We start from the raw sequence: 18339 nt of genomic DNA, 5'->3' as shown, positions 1-18339 counted from the left end.
CCCTTTATTATTTGAAAACAGAATATTAAACTTTATGCTTTGATCAGAATAAGTTGTCTTGGCCCCATGTTTTCTCTCGCCCTCCATTCCCTTTGCATTCCCAGCCTTCCTTTCAGGTGAACCCAGTTATCCGTAGCCACAGGTGGCTACACCCACTCACTATCACATCTATTGACCCTCTAGGAACATGTTTTGCCTCCTGTTGCCATGACCTTAAGCTCTGGTGGCCTAGACGCTTTAGTTCCACAGGGACCTAAATCCTCACCATAAGACTTAACAGATACTTAACTGGAGGCTCAGACGTCCCCTGGCCACTCTGGGCTTCCAATGCCCCTAAAACAATGAGTTAAGAAGGGAAGGGCACCATTAGGAGAGTGACTGTGGTGGTTCTGAATGGACCCCATGTGTTCATAGACTTGAATGATGCTTAATGAACCCACGATGCTTGGTCACCAGAGAGAGGCACTATTTGAAAGGATTAGGAGGAAGTGGTAGAGGAAGGGACCACTGAGCCCATGCCAAGCCCAGAGACTCTCTCTCTTGCTGCTGCCTGCAAATACAGATCCATTTCTCCAGCACCATGTCTGTTTACTTGCCCTCTGAAACTGTAAGCAAGTTCCAATTAAATGTTTTCTTTTATAGAAATTGTAGTGGCCATGGTGTCTATTCACAGCAATACAGCAGTGACTAAGACAGGGTGGATCCAGATTACCAAAAGGAAACTGGATTGCTTCTCCCCAGTCGAGGTAAGAAAGATTAGTCCTGGATCACAGGAAACCCTTTAGGATGTCTCATGATGTTCCCAAGTTGTTGGGCTAGCTGGACTATAGCCTGTAAGCCATTCTAAAAAAATCCCCATTAGATAGAAAGATAGATGATTAATAGATAGATGATAGACAGACAGACAGACAGACAGACGGACAGACAGATTCTGTAAGTTCTGTTCCACTGGAACCCGAACTAATACAGCTCTCAAGTAAATTAACTGTACTTCTTATCTTTCACCCGCCCCCCCAAAAAAGGAAAAAATTATTTCAAAATAAAGAGGATGAGAATGGACAAAAGGGGAGAAAGAGAAGGAGGAGGAGGACAAGGAAGGTGGAGAAAAACTGGCAAAAATTCAAAGTAATACATGTTCATAGTTGATTATAAAATTATATGCAGTTTCATATAAAATACGAAGCTCTGATATAGACATATAACAATATTATTTATATATGTGTATATATGTGTATTACTTAGTAATAAACCAAACTAGTTGTAGGTAAGTGTACAATCCATAAAGCACTATCAACACTAAATAAGAAGCAGACAGGAGTCAGATTGGATGGTAAGGGCAAGTGCTAGCCCTGGGATACGGTTCTGAATAGGACTGACCAGGACGGAGACTCCCAGTACCTGGGCCTTCTGTCCTGGTCGGCATGGTGGGTGGAGATCAGTGAGCTTCCATGAAGGTTCATAGGTCAGAATTCTGAACTTTACCATAAATACTAAAGAGTTGAGTATGCTGGGACGTGAGACAGTCCTAAAAGAGCACTCAGTAACATGAACTGAAGTTCAGACTCTGCTACACAATTGAGAACAGAAATGGGAAAGTGCTGTCAGGGAGTGTTTTACACTAAAGCACCGCCCCCCTTCCCCCCACCCACCCCCATTTTCTCACAATTACTAAGAAGAGGAAAACAATGCTCTCCCTTCTAGTTTCACTGTCTGAAACATTGAACACTAAATTCAAAGTGACAATGCTGAAAACATCTTTTAGAAATTTAGAATAATTTGTTATGACTAATATTTACTATGGTAAAATTAGCCAAGATTAATTTTAACATTTATCAAACTTATAAAATTATACTGAATAAAGAATGAATTGTTTTTTCCAAATTCTAGAATTAGAGCCAATGCGCTGGGAGTTTATGACCTCTGGTTCTGTGCATCTCACTTGCATTTAAGGTTTCTGTTCTACTAGTTGTTTCTTTCTTTCTTTCTTTTTTTAGATTAACTTACGAGTTTTATTTGTGTAAAGTAGGAAAGTATTTTGTATTTTTACAAAGTAATACAACCAAGTTATAGCCTATGATTTTGTTTTTGAGGTTTTTTTCCATTTTTCTTTTCCACCTTCCTCCCTGGGCCTGCATTGAGCTCTCTCCCTCTAACTTCTTCATATTGTAAATCTTAAAAAGAAAAAAAGACGTGAACCCTCATACTTTAGAAATTCTTTAAAAACAACAAAATTAAAATTTTGTTTAACTAGTTCTCTTTACAAGACAAAAAAATTATGAAACATAAAAATAAAAACCTTGAAGTACATCATTCAAAAAAAAAACCTCAATTTTACTATTTTAGGTATAATAACTGAAATATATATAACTCCTTTAAAGAAACATGTATATCTGCTTTAATACTTCTTGGGAGTAACATAACAAGTTTAATAAAGAATAAAAATTAGAGTACATATCATGACCCATCCCAACTGGATTCCAATTTATACTACTTTGAAAGAGTGAAGTATTTGCACTCAGTACACAAATTCTGGTTTCACAACCAGAAGAACCTACTAGTATATTCTCAAAAGAAAATCTAATTTAGAAAGTTAATTTCAAATAATTAAATATTCATGAACATTCTAAAGTATCTATGTAAGTAGCTTAAAAATAAACCATAATTAGATAACCAAAAATTGAAAAGCAGGAAATAATTAAAATACAACAATCATATCAATTTTAATTACAATGTTGTAAGCTACACAAATGAGCCCTTATTCTTATTGAAATTTGATTAAACCAAGTAGAATCTGATCAGAACTTATGTGTCAATCTTAAATTTATATTTGGTCAGTATCAAAATGTATGAATTACAAGTAGATATTTTTAGAATTTCTGAATGAATCAGCTTCTATGTTAGTCACTATACATTGTAGAAATAAATCTTGTAAATTAGTTTAGTGAGTAAGTTTCCTGAGCAATAATCTCTAATGTCTTTAGCAATGAGTATTTACTACATTTAGGTGTTAAAATAAATTATAGATAAAAACTTTATCATTACATACATGATTTTAGAAAGACCTGACTCTGTCCATAAAACACCAACACAGCAACTAACATAAATCAAACACTCACACATGTCTAGTCGTGATGCATAAGCTTTTCATTCCTTGTACCAAAGGTAAAGGAACAATTTAAATCTCTAAAAGATTTTTAAACATAACTCTCTACAATGGGGTTAGTAAAAATGACTTGCTCAATAAACCAATGTGAATTCAATTTAGTCATGCCTATAGGAATACATAAGTCCAAAGTCAAAAATTATTTGTACGTTGGTAGTACAGATTAACACCACCTCAAAAACATTTTTAAAGATTTCCTAGAAATAAAATGAAGCCTTCAGTGGCCTACTAATAAGCACACTGGGAAGGAAATACAAGAGAAATGGCGCTCAGGAATCCTCAGAGAAGCCTCCTCCAGGAGCCCGTGGGAACAAACACAAGGACCCCAGCCAGACAGCGCAGAGTGGGAGACCTGGAAGACCCAGACCTAAACCGGATGTGTAAGAGCCAGAGGGGATGGGGACACCAAGAAAACAGGCGTGTGGGTGTACATGAGCAAGCACATACGGATTCAGAGACTGGGGCTGCACCCACAGGGGGACCGCACAGGGGGGCCGCACAGCTGTAACATGCACAGCTTCCGGTTTAGTGCTTTTGTGGGGTTCCCGAGTGTGGCAACGGGTGAATCTCTGCTGCTTGCGCCTTCTCTTGGGCTCTTTTTCTCCTGTTTTTAGTTCTGTCCAATTCCAATGTGTTCATTATCATTGTATCTTAGTATAGTTCACTGTTTTATTATTATTCCTTAAAACCTGTTTGTTTTCTCGTAAGACAGAAATGGAGTGAATCTAACAGGAGGAGAGGTGGGAGAAACTGAGAAGAGTGGAGGGAAAGCATAATTAGAATATATGATGAAAAATATATTTTCAATAAAAGAAAAAAAGATGAAATCAATACATGCAGGACATATAAATGAGGAAACCATGAGAGGCTGGTGCCTAAAGAAATGTTAATCCTAAATCTTAAAGAAAGATAAATTATATCCAGTATGTACTAAAACAACAACAAAAAGAACTAAAGATTACTGAAACACAAGTTATTTCAAACAGAGTTATACAAGGGCATTCACTATCAATTTCTTAATCAGAAAACCGGAATATCATGGCTGTTTCCAGTTTGAGGGCATCCTTCACAATATAGCAAGCACCTATCAGCACTCTCTAGTCGGAACAATCAGATCTTTGCGGAGCCATTCATCCGCACAGAAAATCATAGGTGGTGTCTTACGCAGGGTCATGAGTGCCTTACCGTTCGGGACAATGACTAAGCACGAGCCATCTCCAGGCAAATCGCCGTTATTTCACCATGAAAATATTCAACATCATTAGAAATCAATGCTCACATGCTCACCTGTATTTTAATAGGCCAGGAGAAGTTGCTGACATACACATAAAATGTGATATTAGGATTGCTTCTGAAGTTAAATTTTTCATAGGAAAAGCTATCTCTGTATTCCTTTATATTTGTCTTAGAAACTATAGGAGTCTCTTCCCCAGATATCGTTCCACCTAAAATATGAATAGATAATAATTGATATTAGGAAACAGGGATCCTTATTAAATCAGACAGTATAGTACAACTAAGTCTTACAAATTGAAGTCACAAGAAGACCATCACCAAACTGTCCCACACCAGCTGCTCTCCTCCCTGGAGGCTCATGGACACCTCTGCATACCAAATGTGCCATTTAGAATGAAAAAGGAAGGTTTGTCGAAAATATAACATATTATAAAAATTTCATTTAAAAATGTTGCCAGGCTGTGCAGTTGGCACTGTTTTTGAGTCCTGATATTCTTTTGTAATATAACCTGACCCCAGAAGTAGCCTCATTTCTGGTTTCCAACCTGACCCCTATGTCTCAGGGCCACACCAGCGCCCAAGCAGTGAAAGCCTTGAGAGTCCCCATGGGTGGCTGCAGAAAGCAAGTCCTGCTTGCCACTCACTCTCCAGAGGCTTTCGTACAATCAGCCCATAGTGTTGACTTGTGTCCTAATCCAATTAAGAAATTAAAAAGTCAACTTAATTGCTTCTCTACAAATTGAACCATTCCTACTTTTAAAAATCTAGAAAGAGGCCATAATTTAAAATGCTACGTGAATGTTCAATTAGTGAACATACTGGTCATTCATTGAGTAAATGTTTACTGAAATTAGCCACATGGAACAGGCCAATTCCAACCACTGTGGCTACACCTCTACCTTAACAAGCTGTAAAATGATTGGAATTAGTATCCTAGGAACTAAAGGCGTTTCCCGTGGATCTAATCCAAGCGTGCTCATGTACCGTCTTGACGTGCAGATTGTCTGAGCTCATCACTTAACAAACATGTTGAAAAATGACCTTGCAAATTGATAATTCAACATAACAATTTTTCTTCCTCATAGTTTGGATTTCTTAAAAATTAATCATTTCAATTTGTAAACATTATTATGGAAGACATGCTCATAAAATTTATTTCCTCTGAGCTGTGACACCAAGCAGAAGGAATGTATTTCTGAGATTGAAAATAAAAGATACTTTGTTACTTTTATCAGTGAGTACAGAAGAAAACTTTCATGTAAATATTGGGGTTGTTAATTAAATTTATAACCTTGATAATAAATTGAATAATTGAAATCCCAGCCTATTTAGACGCTAAAGAGCCAATCTATCTTAATTAAAGTCACAGTATCTCCTAACGACAACACTTTAAATGCTTAAATGGTATACATTATTTGTTAGCCTTCTAGTTTTAATTGAATAAAGAAGTTATAGTATTACTTACTCTTTCAAGTTACTACTTGTTATTTTTATCAGTAAAGCCTCAAAATGATGAGAAGCAATTGCATGTTTTTTAATTTATTTGAAAGAGTAATAAATCAAATCAGAATAACTTGCACACACAAACACATGTACAAAAGGATATCAGCAAATTCTATTTACCTGTTGAGCCAACCGACCACGTGATGTTGAGATTAAAGTTGTTGGAAGCATTAATCGAAATGTCCAAATTTTTGTTTGACTATCAAAAAATAAAAATTAAGGTTAGAAAGGTCGAAGTGTGTTAAATGCATATCAGTCAATGCACTGGTTTGACCCCGCCCACTGAATTTTCAAAACTGTGTATAATATAAATATTCAACTGAACAAACACAGATAGGGTATGTGCGGTCAAACGAAAAGTAAGCCCGGGTGAACCCAAGGCAGCTCCTCGTCTCTCCTCTCCACTAACCTGGCCTTAGCTCTTATAGAATTTCTAAGAAATAGTTTTGAAGACACTGTTTTTTTAAGAGTTGTAGGTTGCTGTTATTATTAATTCAAAATGTTTTCTTTCCATTTGTTTAAACTTTGTCTTTACCTACACAGAGGTCTGCCTCACTAACCTCTAGAAAGCTGTGGGTTATGGGTCTATAGTGTGATGGGTGTTACAACGATTACTTTTATGACTGCAAAACATGGAAATGATATATGCAAGAGAAAGCATGAGCTCTTGACTTGAATGTTAATCCACTCTTCACATCCTGTGCTCAATGTTATTCTGGGCGGGGTGATTATGAGAACAAGTATTAAAAGTTCACAACAAAATGGACAGTCTGAGCATAGGAAACTATCTTGATGTTTTCTTTCACACTCTACAAATCCAGATTTAACCACTGCGGAAATGCAAAGCACCAAAACTGAGGCCACAGGCACGCGTACTCGGTGCCACAGCCAAAACTGAGGCCACAGGCGCGCGCACTCGGTGCCACAGCCAAAACTGAGGCCACAGGCGTGCGCACTCGGTGCCACGGCTGTGTGGAAAGCTGTGAGAGCTGGCTAAACTATAGGTGAGCTCCCTACAATCACACCACACAGAAGCCCACTCTCAACACACTTCATATGGAAGTGCCAACTCGAGGTAATGAACAGTGAGTTAAGACTGGTGTCTAGTAAAACTTCTGGGAGTCTACAGTAAGTCATCTCCTTGCTTATTTTTACAGGGTAAGTCATCAATAAGTTGTTTTAACTTTACTGATTGTCCCGGGTGATTCCTTCTTAATTGAGAAGGATTACACAAGAAAACCAACCCTGGACCCAGTATCCCTGGAGATGCTTCTCATGCAAGATTAGCACCAGGGAACATGTTTAGGTTGTTTGATGTTAAAAAATGGACAAGACTTTTCTTAAACATAAGCCGTTTTTAGCTCTACAACTGATGTGAATGTGTTTGCTCTTCGGAAGCCTGCAGAACTGGTTGAATGGGAAGCTGGCCTGTGTGTCGCTTAGTAAGACAGGAGATTGAGAAAAAAAGTCAATGGAACCAACAACACACTTTAGTGCACATGACATAGCATTCCTTGAGTTCTTGTGTTTACATGAAAATAAGAATTTTCTGAATTTTAAGTGTGTAACTATAAGCATAAATGTAGATACATAATTTAAACCAGGAGACTACAGATCAAAAATACTAACTTGACAATTATCTGAATCACAAGGATATCTGAGTTTTATAAAAAGAAATTTTAAGCATTTTAATAATTTCTACAGAATTCCCCCTATGTAATAATTCCAAGGAGTGAAATCACAAGAAAAATAATGGAAAACATGGTTGCCTTGGTAGTAGGAGCATTCCCTATAGGGGATGATGACCCCATCCCTATAGAAGGTGACGACTCAGGTGAGGACTCTTTACCTGCTCTGGGTTGGCAATGAAATTGATGGCAGTGTGGTGCCGGTCATCTTCCTGTAACAAGCTGAAGGTGAACTGGTAGTCAATCAGAAGACTGTCTGTGGGGAAAAGGAGAATCCTGACATATACTGGGAAAAGATCTTCACAGAAAGCAAGAGTGGGGTAAAAATACATTGCACATGGTATTAAATTTATCATTAAATACTAGCAGCCCATTCAAGTACAGTAAAATACAAATCTATGCCATTAAGCAACAAAAATATATGATACAGCAGGTTCATTATACTGTAAATTAAGCAAGTAATCATCGGACTGCACAAACTGTTTCCCTATCTAACTGTACAGAAAGAGATAAAATGCAGTTTTTCATTTGACCAGGAAATGCTCTATTTTTCCTCAGAATGTCAGAAACCACGTGACTGCATCTTTAGGGGAATTCTGAATAAGTAATTAACTGCTATTTGAAACATAGACCTTAATGCCAACAACTTAATATGATCTAAATTTTCCAACTCAGTAGAGTGCAGAACAGAAAAATTACAATCTAACATAAGTTTTGAATTTATACAAGATATAATTTGACAGTATCTTTTTATATTCAATTACTGAACCATTCATATGCATCAAGAAAAAAGTTATAAAGAAATAATAGAAGTCAGACTTTCAACATATGAGTGCTAGTGTTGTAAAAGAAGAGGTCACAGCATTAAAAAGCGGTGTGTGACAAACATTTGACAGAAAAGTATCCTGGTGAGAAAAACTAAATATTCATATAAAGTATAATTATGAAAGATCAATTTATAATATATATAATAACCAAAATATTAAAATAATCTAAAGTCTCTCTATGGAAAGTATAATTTACTTAGGAGTCTATTACTCAGGAGTAAAAATAAATGAAATACCGCTATCTCCTACATGCAGAATATTACAGTAAATATTTAAGGTTGCCACAAATGACCACGTAGCTCATGATTTCACTCACACGATATATTCACAGAGACAACTCCACAGAGGTAGAAAAAAATGCAAGATGATATCTAAGATCTCAGTAAGGAGAATCGGATACAAACATTAAAACAGAGAAGCTTTATGATTATGATACAACCATTAAAACAGAGAATGTACAGCATGATGTAAAATTAGGAAATGGGTTAAATAACTTTGTGAACACTCAGAGCTTCCTGAGTGGTACGCTTTGACTATAACACCAAGGACAGCTCAAGTAGTTATTAACAAGTACAGACATCCAGGCTGTTATGTTATGTGTGTGTACACATATGTGCCTCTGTACACACACTCATATAAGTAAATTAATTATTCACAAAGAAACACTAATACTTTTCCAATTTGACACAAGCTAGGGTCACCTGGGAAAGGGGACCTCAATTAAAAAATGCCTCCTTCATACTGGACTGTAGGGACGTCTATGAGGGACATTCTTGTTTAATGACTAATCTGAGAGAGCCCAGCCTATCATGGGCAGTGCCATCTCCTCAACAGCTGGTCCTGAGTTGTATCAGACAGCAAGATGAACAGGCCATGATCTAGCAAGCAATTGAGAACATTCTTCCATGGTCTCTGCTTCAGTTCCTGCCTCTGGGCCCCTTCCCTTACTCCCCTCAGCAATGGACTGCAAATGGAAGCTGAAATAAATCCTCATCTTCCCCAAGTTGCTTTTGGTTTTGGTATTTACCACAGTAATAGAAACCCTAATAGCCCAGGTGTCAATCACGCTTACACGTAACAATTGAGACCAAAGGAGGAGGCAAAAATCACGCTTTTCAAATTCAAATATAATGATAATAACTTAATGAATAAAATATACTAAAAATATGTTCACATTTATACAAGAACTGAAAGTATACAGAAATATAGAAATGACACAGAAGGACAGACAAGACACTCAGATATTTAGGGCACTGGGCGCTTTTGCAGGGGCCTGGGTTCAGTTCCCAGCACCCACATGGAGGCTCATGACTGTCTGTAACTCCAGCTCCAGGAGATCTCACGCCCTCTTTTGGCCTCCTCAGGTACTGCATACAGGTGTGGCACAGATATATACCGGCAAAACATGCGTACACACAAAACTAAGAATTCTAAAGGAAATTGCATATGAATAAAAGGCTTAACAGTGAATAAATGACAGACTTAGACTTATAAAGTATAGTAATATAAGAAATATTAAAAATAAAAACATTATCTCATTATGTCTATAGCCAGATTGTTTGCTAAAGGTGACTAAGAAAGAAAGGAAGGAAGGAAGGAAGGAAGGAAGGAAGGAAGGAAGGAAGAAAGAAAGAAAGAAAGAAAGAAAGAAAGGAAGGAAGGAAGGAAGGAAGAAAAGCTAGCACACACATATAAACATCTGCAGCTTTCTTGTCTGGGTTCTGATTATTTCATTGGGATCACATCTAATCCAATAGACAAAATTAACAAATAAGACACTTTTAATTATTTTATCTTGATAGAGAGACGTGTTAGAAAGTAAATATATAGGAAAGTGCTTGACTTTTAAATATTAATTTACATTGTTAAACTTGAGAGCCACAATTATCATTCCATACAATGTATCTGAAGATGTTTGTATTTTCTAACAATATCATCTACAAAAAAAACAAAAAGATCTTATGGTTACAATGTATGTGACTATGATTTATATTTCTAATAATTGTATTCTGGAAACCTTCAAATTTTTATTTTTTATTCTATTAATAATTATATATGTATGTATATTGAATTTCTATTCTAATTTTTATTGTGACTTCATCCATCTTTGATCCCCAGATTGGGCTTCTTTTACTGCCTGTGTATCTCAGACGTGAAGGAAAGACTGAAGTGTAATGAACGGCATACCACTACAAGTTAACCAAAAACTGTGGAAACAATTTTAAACTCAAGACTTTTAAAAAGGAGGTAAGTTTTGAATGTATATCGGAAAATAATTTAAAAAGTATAGCTGTTCAAGTAGAAAAAGTAAATTGGGTTTACTATTTCTTTTTTAATTTTTATGTCAATGTTCAAAGAAAAAATGCCTAACAATAACATCCCAGAATGAAAAAAAAATTAAGATTTTATTTACTTATGTTATATGAGTACACTGTATATGAGTTCACTGTAATTGTCTTCAGACACACAATAAGAGGGCATCAGATCCCATTACAGATGGTTGTGAGCCACCATGTGGTTGCTGGAAATTGAACTCAGGAACTCTGGAAGAGCAATCAGTGCTCTTACCCACTGAGCCGTCTCTCCAGCCCCTCAGAATGAAAATTTAAAGAACATCATGGCCATGTGTTTTGTTGGATTAATCCAAACACCAATAGTACGTCAAATTCCTTGTGCCTCAAAAATTATAAAAAGCTTGAAAAGAGACACATAAAAGACTCAACAAACTGAAGTGAAATTAAAACAGTTGGCAGTCTCCCAAATATCAGTAATGACTACTGAAATACATAAGATTAACTTAACTCATCATTAATCACAAAATGACCAGATCTGAAAAGCTCCAGACCAATTCGTATTCCACCTGTAAGTGGCTGCCTTTCTGTGGGAGGGGGGCAGGCAGCCTGAGTTAGGGTGTCCATCGGTCAAGGAGTTGTGGAAATACATGGGTATCACAAGACAGAAACAGTATCACACGATACAGTGAATGCTGATCACAAAAAAGTGTATAATTTACCTATGAACATTCAACTTCATAAAGAAGCTACAGCAACAGAGGTGCGGCAAGTGCCCAGCGTGCCTCGGGCCCTGTATGCTTTCCAACACAAAGGGGAGAAGAAAGCCCAGACAGTCCTCTAAGATCATAAAATAGGAATTTCCCTTGTGATTCGCATTTTAGATCAATGTAATAATCATTAACAGCAATTTCCTTTGGGCAGAATCATCAGTGATTTTAATTTGCCTTTTAATCTGTCTATCTTCTAGAATGACTACGCATTACTTCTATTGCTGGGATTAAAATCAGGGTAGTTTCAAAGGAATGTACAGACAGAATCATTTTCTTGGTAAGTTTTCATATCATATACTAACATGATTAACAATTAAAATAACATCCAGCTCTGAAAATGACTTATCTCATTTCTAATTTGCATGTTTCTTAGATGTAAGCCAACAGAAATAGAATTCACACAGACGCAGCCTCTCATCCTAGTGTGACGCGGTTGAAGTGTACAGCTTAAGTTTCAAAGTAAAGCAGCAGTGTTTGCACCAGCCTTAGCCAGCTCTGAACTAGAGTCCCTGAAAGAAAACAGTACTAGCTTCTACAAAGAGTGAAGGTTTATAAACGAGATTAAGTGGTGAGGAAAACAAGCTACGTAGCTTTGAATACTATCTGACATCCGTGACGCATTTACAGCAAGTGTTACTTTACAAAAATCACACGACGGCCAAACCTTTTATTGAACAGCTGTAATCACTGAGCGAGCGTGCATAGCCTGTTCATTCATTTATTAATGATTTATATGTGTGTGTGCTACCATCAGGTCTGCTATAAGGAGCATATATTCCTGCGTGTGGAGACCCAACAAAACAAGATGTTGTGCGCTCAGAATCCCCCTTTACATGAAAAACAAAACCCAAGCATGTAAACAGAATAGCGTCAAACCTTGTATTGGACAGAAATAAAAGGTGTGATGGGTTATGAGGGAGAGAAGTAGCAAGCGTAAAAGCCACAAACAAATACAAAGTTTGGGCTACTTAGGAATAGATTAAAGCATTAAAGATTCTGATAAAACCAAAATTGCCCCTCCCATGTGTACTCTGTTTTGGAAGAGACTATAAGCACAAGTCACAAGCTGGGAAGTTCATTGGGAAGAGGTTTAGGGGGTTCACATGCCTACAGGCAGGAAGTTCAAAATGCTGGCCTCTAGCCCACTTCTAATGAAGGCTCTGTTGCTATCTCGCCACCGCCACTTGCCTGGCAGGAAGGAGATACAGTGTCAGGCAGTGCTTGAGGCACGCCTTTACTATGTTAGAAAGAGCTTGGACCTGTGTTCACTGCCAAGCCCAGTTCCAGGGCGAGCAGACCAGAGCCTACTCAAGAGAAATTCAATTGAGCTCTCAAAATGTAAAAGGACTGAAGGAGCTGAAGGGGTTTGCAACCCCATAGGAAGAACAGTACCAACCAACCAGACCCCCCAGAGCTCCCAGGGACTAAACCACCAACCGAAGAGTACACATGGAGGGACCTATGGCTCCAGCTGCATATGTAGCAGAGGATGGCCTTGTCGGACATCAATGGGAGAAGAAAGCCTTGGTCCTGTGAAGGCTCGATGCCCCAGTGTAGTGGAATGCCAGGACAGGGACTCGAGATTGGGTGGGTGAGGGAACACCCTCATAGAAGTGAGGGGGGTGGAATAGGGGGTTTTCAGGGTAAACTAGGAAAGGGGATAACATTTGAAATGTAAATAAAGAAAATATCTAATAAAAAATTTCAAAAAAGAAGAAATTCATTAACCAAACATAATACATAGTCCAAAACAACAACAAAACTCTTTCATTCAAACTTAAAGCAACAAAAACAAACAAAAAGAAAAGAACCCAACAAAAACAGAATTGTCTCATTAAATATAAGGATTAATTCAAGTTTCACGCTTTCCTTATTTTGTATGGTGCAGCACTCTATGGCATTAAGACTGACATTTGTTATTTTTAATTTACTGCTACAATAATGTGTTAAAAATATTCTCTCTTAGACTGGAGAGTTGCCTCAGTGGTTAAGAGCCTTGCTGTTTTTGTGAAGGACATGGGTTAGATTCCCAGCACCCAAATGAAATGGAGGCTCACAGATTCCGCAAGACAGCAGCATGCAGGTGGTACACAGACATCTATGTAGGCAAACAAAACCTCATACACACACACACACACACACACACACACAAACTCACAAAGTTCTCTTTTATGTATCCAAACAAAAGTATTAAACCTAATGTGTCTGTACACACACAGACACACACACACATATGTTCATAAATAATGTTTCTCAGTCTAAGACCTACACACTAATTGGATACACTTAAAAGGTTTTTTGTTACTGTTTATTGTTTTTAAAATTAATGTAACCAAAAAGGATGTATCTTTAAATAACTGAGGATAAATTCAGTAATTAAATGTCAATAGGGGCTGATAGCTTTCTCACATATTCTGATTGAGATTTTAAACTGGAGTTTGCAAACAGCTAAGGTTATAAGCAGAGTTCCACTGCTGAGTTGCCTCCACTTGTGTTACCGCCACACTGCGGTCTGCACGGTCTGCGAGTGCCAACTCGCAGTACAAACTATGATCTAATCTCAAAATTCAGAAAGTTTCCATATTCACTCCATTTCCTTTCAGAAGTTTCCTAGCCCTGAGGTGTGCTGACCATGGCAATACTGCCATCTAGTGTGTCAGGACAATTTCTCCTGCATTTCTAAAAGGAAGCCACAGCCTAACAGGTGACATTCTCTGATAAAACAGTTGATGTGGTTTAAGGAGAAGGGAAGTGATCAGATGGAAATGTGACTTTAGTACTTTAGCACAGAGCTACTGGTGAACACCAGGAAAACAAAGACGATGTTTGGGACCAGCTTAGATAACAGTGGAAAACTCAAATATAAGTTTGTAAATGTATTTCAGATACTTAGCACAAAAAGAAAGAATGTAGACATCCCACTGATGCTCTTTAAATATTGATTACATTTTATATTAAAAATACTTTAGGTGTGTTGAGTTAAATATTTTATTTAAATTGATTTACGTTCACATATGACTCAAGTTATATTATATTAGACAGCACTAATAAGAGAAAAGTTATCTTAGTCTTCAACATAAATGACTTGAGTATTAATGTATTTAAAATTTATAATGTATGAAATATAAGCTGCATGATATGTTAGTACTTGTAATAGACACCATGTGGTATGTATAAAATCCATACATAAAAAAGCAAAAGAATAATCTCTTATTAAGAAAAGTAGGCAACAAATATGTACATATAAAATAAAAACTAAGAAACACCGAAAGATTGAGGGAAGCAAGTAACTGTGGTTCAAACGTGCTGAACACAAATGAATTTACAATCTTAAAAGATACAGTAAAAACCCACCACCTTAAAAGATGCTCATGATAAAATTATTTAGATCAAACAAAAGAATGCGTACATTAATAAAACAGTCAACAACAGGAGAATATAGCATTCACCTTCCATGTGAACTCTTTAGCAATGGGTAACATAACCAATCATGAGATCAAATTTGATTTTATTCAAGTATTATAACCAAGAAAAGAAGGACGCTTCGGAATAACAAACTGTTCAAACTTGCTAACAAGAATCAGCACACTGATCATCCTGTGTGCTAAGAACATAAGAGCATGACAACCACACATGCTGTGTGTGCTGGAGCACACACGGAAATGTTTCTTTATCACGGAAATGTGATAAAGGCACACACGGAAATGTTTCTCTCTAATAAATTCTGCAACGGATCAAGCCTCTAAATCAGGGTTTCTCAACCTGGTTGTTATTTTGCACCTGATAATTCCTTGTTCTGAACACGGTATCCAAGCCTTACAGATTGTTGAGCAGTAAGTACCTCTCAGCCTACCTCTACCACTATGGTCACCTCCATACCACGCCTTCCTCCAGCTGGGAAAACAAAACATGACCAAGCACTGTCAAGCATCCCATGGTGGGCACCAACACAATAATAAGATTTGGAATATCTGCTACAGTGTCAATAAAATTAGAAAATATTAAAATGTATGTGCTTAGAAGCTTAGAAAAAATCATATAAAGATAAAAAATTGAAATCATAAATTCTGGAGCTAATAATGCAAACAAAAAACTTTATACCAAACATAGGCAAATCAGCAACAAAGATACTGGGGTGGAGATCAGTGGCAGAACACAGAGCTCAGCAGCCCGAGGAATAAGAAAACGAACATCTGGAAATATGAAGCTGATGTGCTGGAGAACAAAGGCAGCAGAAGGGGCAAAAGCCAAGGGTGATGATGTAAAACACTTTAACAATTTCAAGCACCACAACCAGAGGATGAGATTAAATGTCACTCTTTAAAAAGTTCACCAAGTGCTGAAGAGATGGCTCATCCATTAGGCTCAAGACAAAAAAGCTCACATGATATTTTCACTATTAATGCTTTTAAAAAAAGAGCAATCTTTCAAATTCATTCACAAGAGCTAACCCCACAACTCAAACATATGCATATAAAAATAAATAAAACACAATCAAGGACTAGGTAGAAAACAATGTACAGAAATCGGCGGACTATCCTCACCAATATTTAAATAACCCTAAGTAAAATATAAACAGGTCATACTGTGCAAAACTGAAGCAATATTCCTTGAAAGTCTAATGTACTCCAGAACAAAAAGTTTAATATTAGAAAACCAAATAATGAAATTGACTATTTAATAATAAAAAACTGTGGGGAGCCAAGAGAAGGCAGCTATCATCCTTGTAGCCATCTTGAGCCATATACCCTGACAAGAGACTTGTTTACAACAGCCTACAACAGCTGAGCACACTCTGATAACATCTTGTTTTAGATACCCAGGATCTTCCCTTGGGTATGTGAGACTTAAAGGTGTGATTTAGAGCTGAGACTTAAGGGCGTGACTTAAGGGCATGACTTAGAAGTGAGACAGAAGTGAGACATATAAAAGGTGAGAGGCAGACAGAAGAGGGGACTTGGAAAAAGAACTTGGAACTGGGAAAGAGACTAGCAACTTGGCACTGGGAATTAGGACTTGAGACTTATTATAGCAGGAACTAGGATAAGGACTTGAGACTTGGACTAGGAACAAGAAGAGAGAAGAGAGACTGAAGAATAAACGGGATTGAATCACACTCTGTCTGGTCTCCATTCTTCGCATACATCCTCACTCTCTCTCTTGCTGAACCCTGACCCGCGGACTGGAAAGCTTGGGGCAGTGTGGGCTCTAACAATTTAGCCCCCAAGGCTTTTGGCAGTGCTGGTTCCAACATTGATAGAGCGGTCCCCGACATTTTGGCCCCCAAGTGTCGGGCAGAGTGGTCCGTGACAAAAAACAAATAAATAAATGCATTCAGAAGAAACAAATCTTATGACTCCCTAAGATAGGAAATGGTACAGTCTGATCCAAAGAATACTTTAAAATACTGAAAACATCTCCTGAATAATGACGTGTGGGATCACTACTAGGACACAGCACGCAACAGCGGAGAACACACTAAAGCTGACTTGGAAAACAAAGAATTGGGGAAACTGTCGTCAGTAACCCGCAAGCAAGCAGGCCCAAGTTCAAGCCCCTGCAGCCACATAAAAATGCCAGGCATGGAGGATAAAAAAGGAGTTTTCCTGCACTCAGCATCAGCCAGTCTAGACTGAGTGCTAGCACAGGGTCAGTGGGCACACTGTGTAGAGGTCAGGACCTGGACCCACATGAGTCACTGAAGAAAAGCAACTGAAAGAACTGACAGTTACTAGCATTGCTCGGCAGGGGGCGCTCCTGAGCGTCTATAAGAGTATAGAACACGGAAGCGCCACAGGTTAGTGCTATCAGAGAACAGGACATCACACTGGAAAACAGCTTTAAAAGTGAATATAATCTTAACATGCAGCCTCACAATTCAGTGTTGTTCTGGATTTGTCTACCTGTGCTTACTAACTTGTTTTGTAAAAAAAAAAAAAAAAAAAAAAAAAACAGGCCACATTGTAGAGCCCAAGCTGGTCTCAAACTGGCTATCCTCCTGCCTCAGCCTCCCAACTCTGGGATCACAGGCATGTGCTGTTATACCTGGCTTAATACACAAATTTTACTTTGAAGCATTTGCCCAGGGAAAATAAATAGTGTGCACACACTGCTGACTATTTAAGTGTTCACAAGAGCATATCTCCAAATAGAACTTGGAAAACATCTAATATCCATCGATTGGTGAATCAACAAAAGTAGCAAACCGACATACTTGTATAGTAGCCATTGATTCATAAAACTAAACTCACCACATTAACAAAGTAAAATAGAGATTCTGGATTACATCACTTGGATGACTGTTTCAAGCTCTATCCACTTACTGAAAGTTTAATTATTCTTCACAGCTGAATACCATCCCACTGGGTAAATGTACCACAATTTCATTATCCATTCCTCAGGTCTGGACATTTAAGCCACTTCCAATAGCTATTATAAACAGAGCAGCAGTGAACATGGATGAACAAGTGTCTCTGTAGCAAGATCTAGAGTCCTTGAGCAAGTGTCTATTTCTGTAGCAACATCTGGAGTCCTTGAGCAAGTGTCTATCTCTGTAGTAACATCTGGAGTCCTTGAGCAAGTGTCTATTTCTGTAGAAACATCTGGAGTACTTGAGCAAGTGTCTATCTCTGTAGTAACATCTGGAGTCCTTGAGCAAGTGTCTATTTCTGTAGCAACATCTGGAGTCCTTGAGCAAGTGTCTATCTCTGTAGCAACATCTGGAGTCCTTGAGCAAGTGTCTATCTCTGTAGCAACATCTGGAGTCCTTGAGCAAGTGTCTATCTCTGTAGCAACATCTGGAGTCCTTGAGCAAGTGTCTATCTCTGTAGCAACATCTGGAGTCCTTGAGCAAGTATC

The 18339-nt window shown here is 37.7% G+C and overlaps 1 protein-coding gene across 3 annotated transcripts in view; it reads right to left on the bottom strand.

Moving 5' to 3' along the window:
- Atrnl1 (attractin like 1) overlaps nt 1–18339 on the bottom strand; it is a 539822-nt gene that overhangs the window by 390598 nt on the left and 130885 nt on the right. For all 3 annotated transcript variants that reach the window (XM_034499803.2, XM_034499812.2, XM_076925810.1), the window contains exons 22-24: nt 7752–7846; nt 6023–6101; nt 4451–4608 (exon numbers count right to left, since the gene is read on the bottom strand). In XM_034499803.2, coding sequence (XP_034355694.1) covers nt 4451–4608; nt 6023–6101; nt 7752–7846 — 332 coding nt within the window. The remainder of the gene's footprint in view (nt 1–4450; nt 4609–6022; nt 6102–7751; nt 7847–18339) is intronic.

Source organism: Arvicanthis niloticus, chromosome 1, assembly GCF_011762505.2.
Source record: "Arvicanthis niloticus isolate mArvNil1 chromosome 1, mArvNil1.pat.X, whole genome shotgun sequence".
Taxonomy (NCBI): Eukaryota; Metazoa; Chordata; class Mammalia; order Rodentia; family Muridae; genus Arvicanthis; species Arvicanthis niloticus.
The sequence above is the reverse complement of the archived record's forward strand: the minus strand, read 5'-3'. Positions and strand labels throughout refer to the sequence as shown.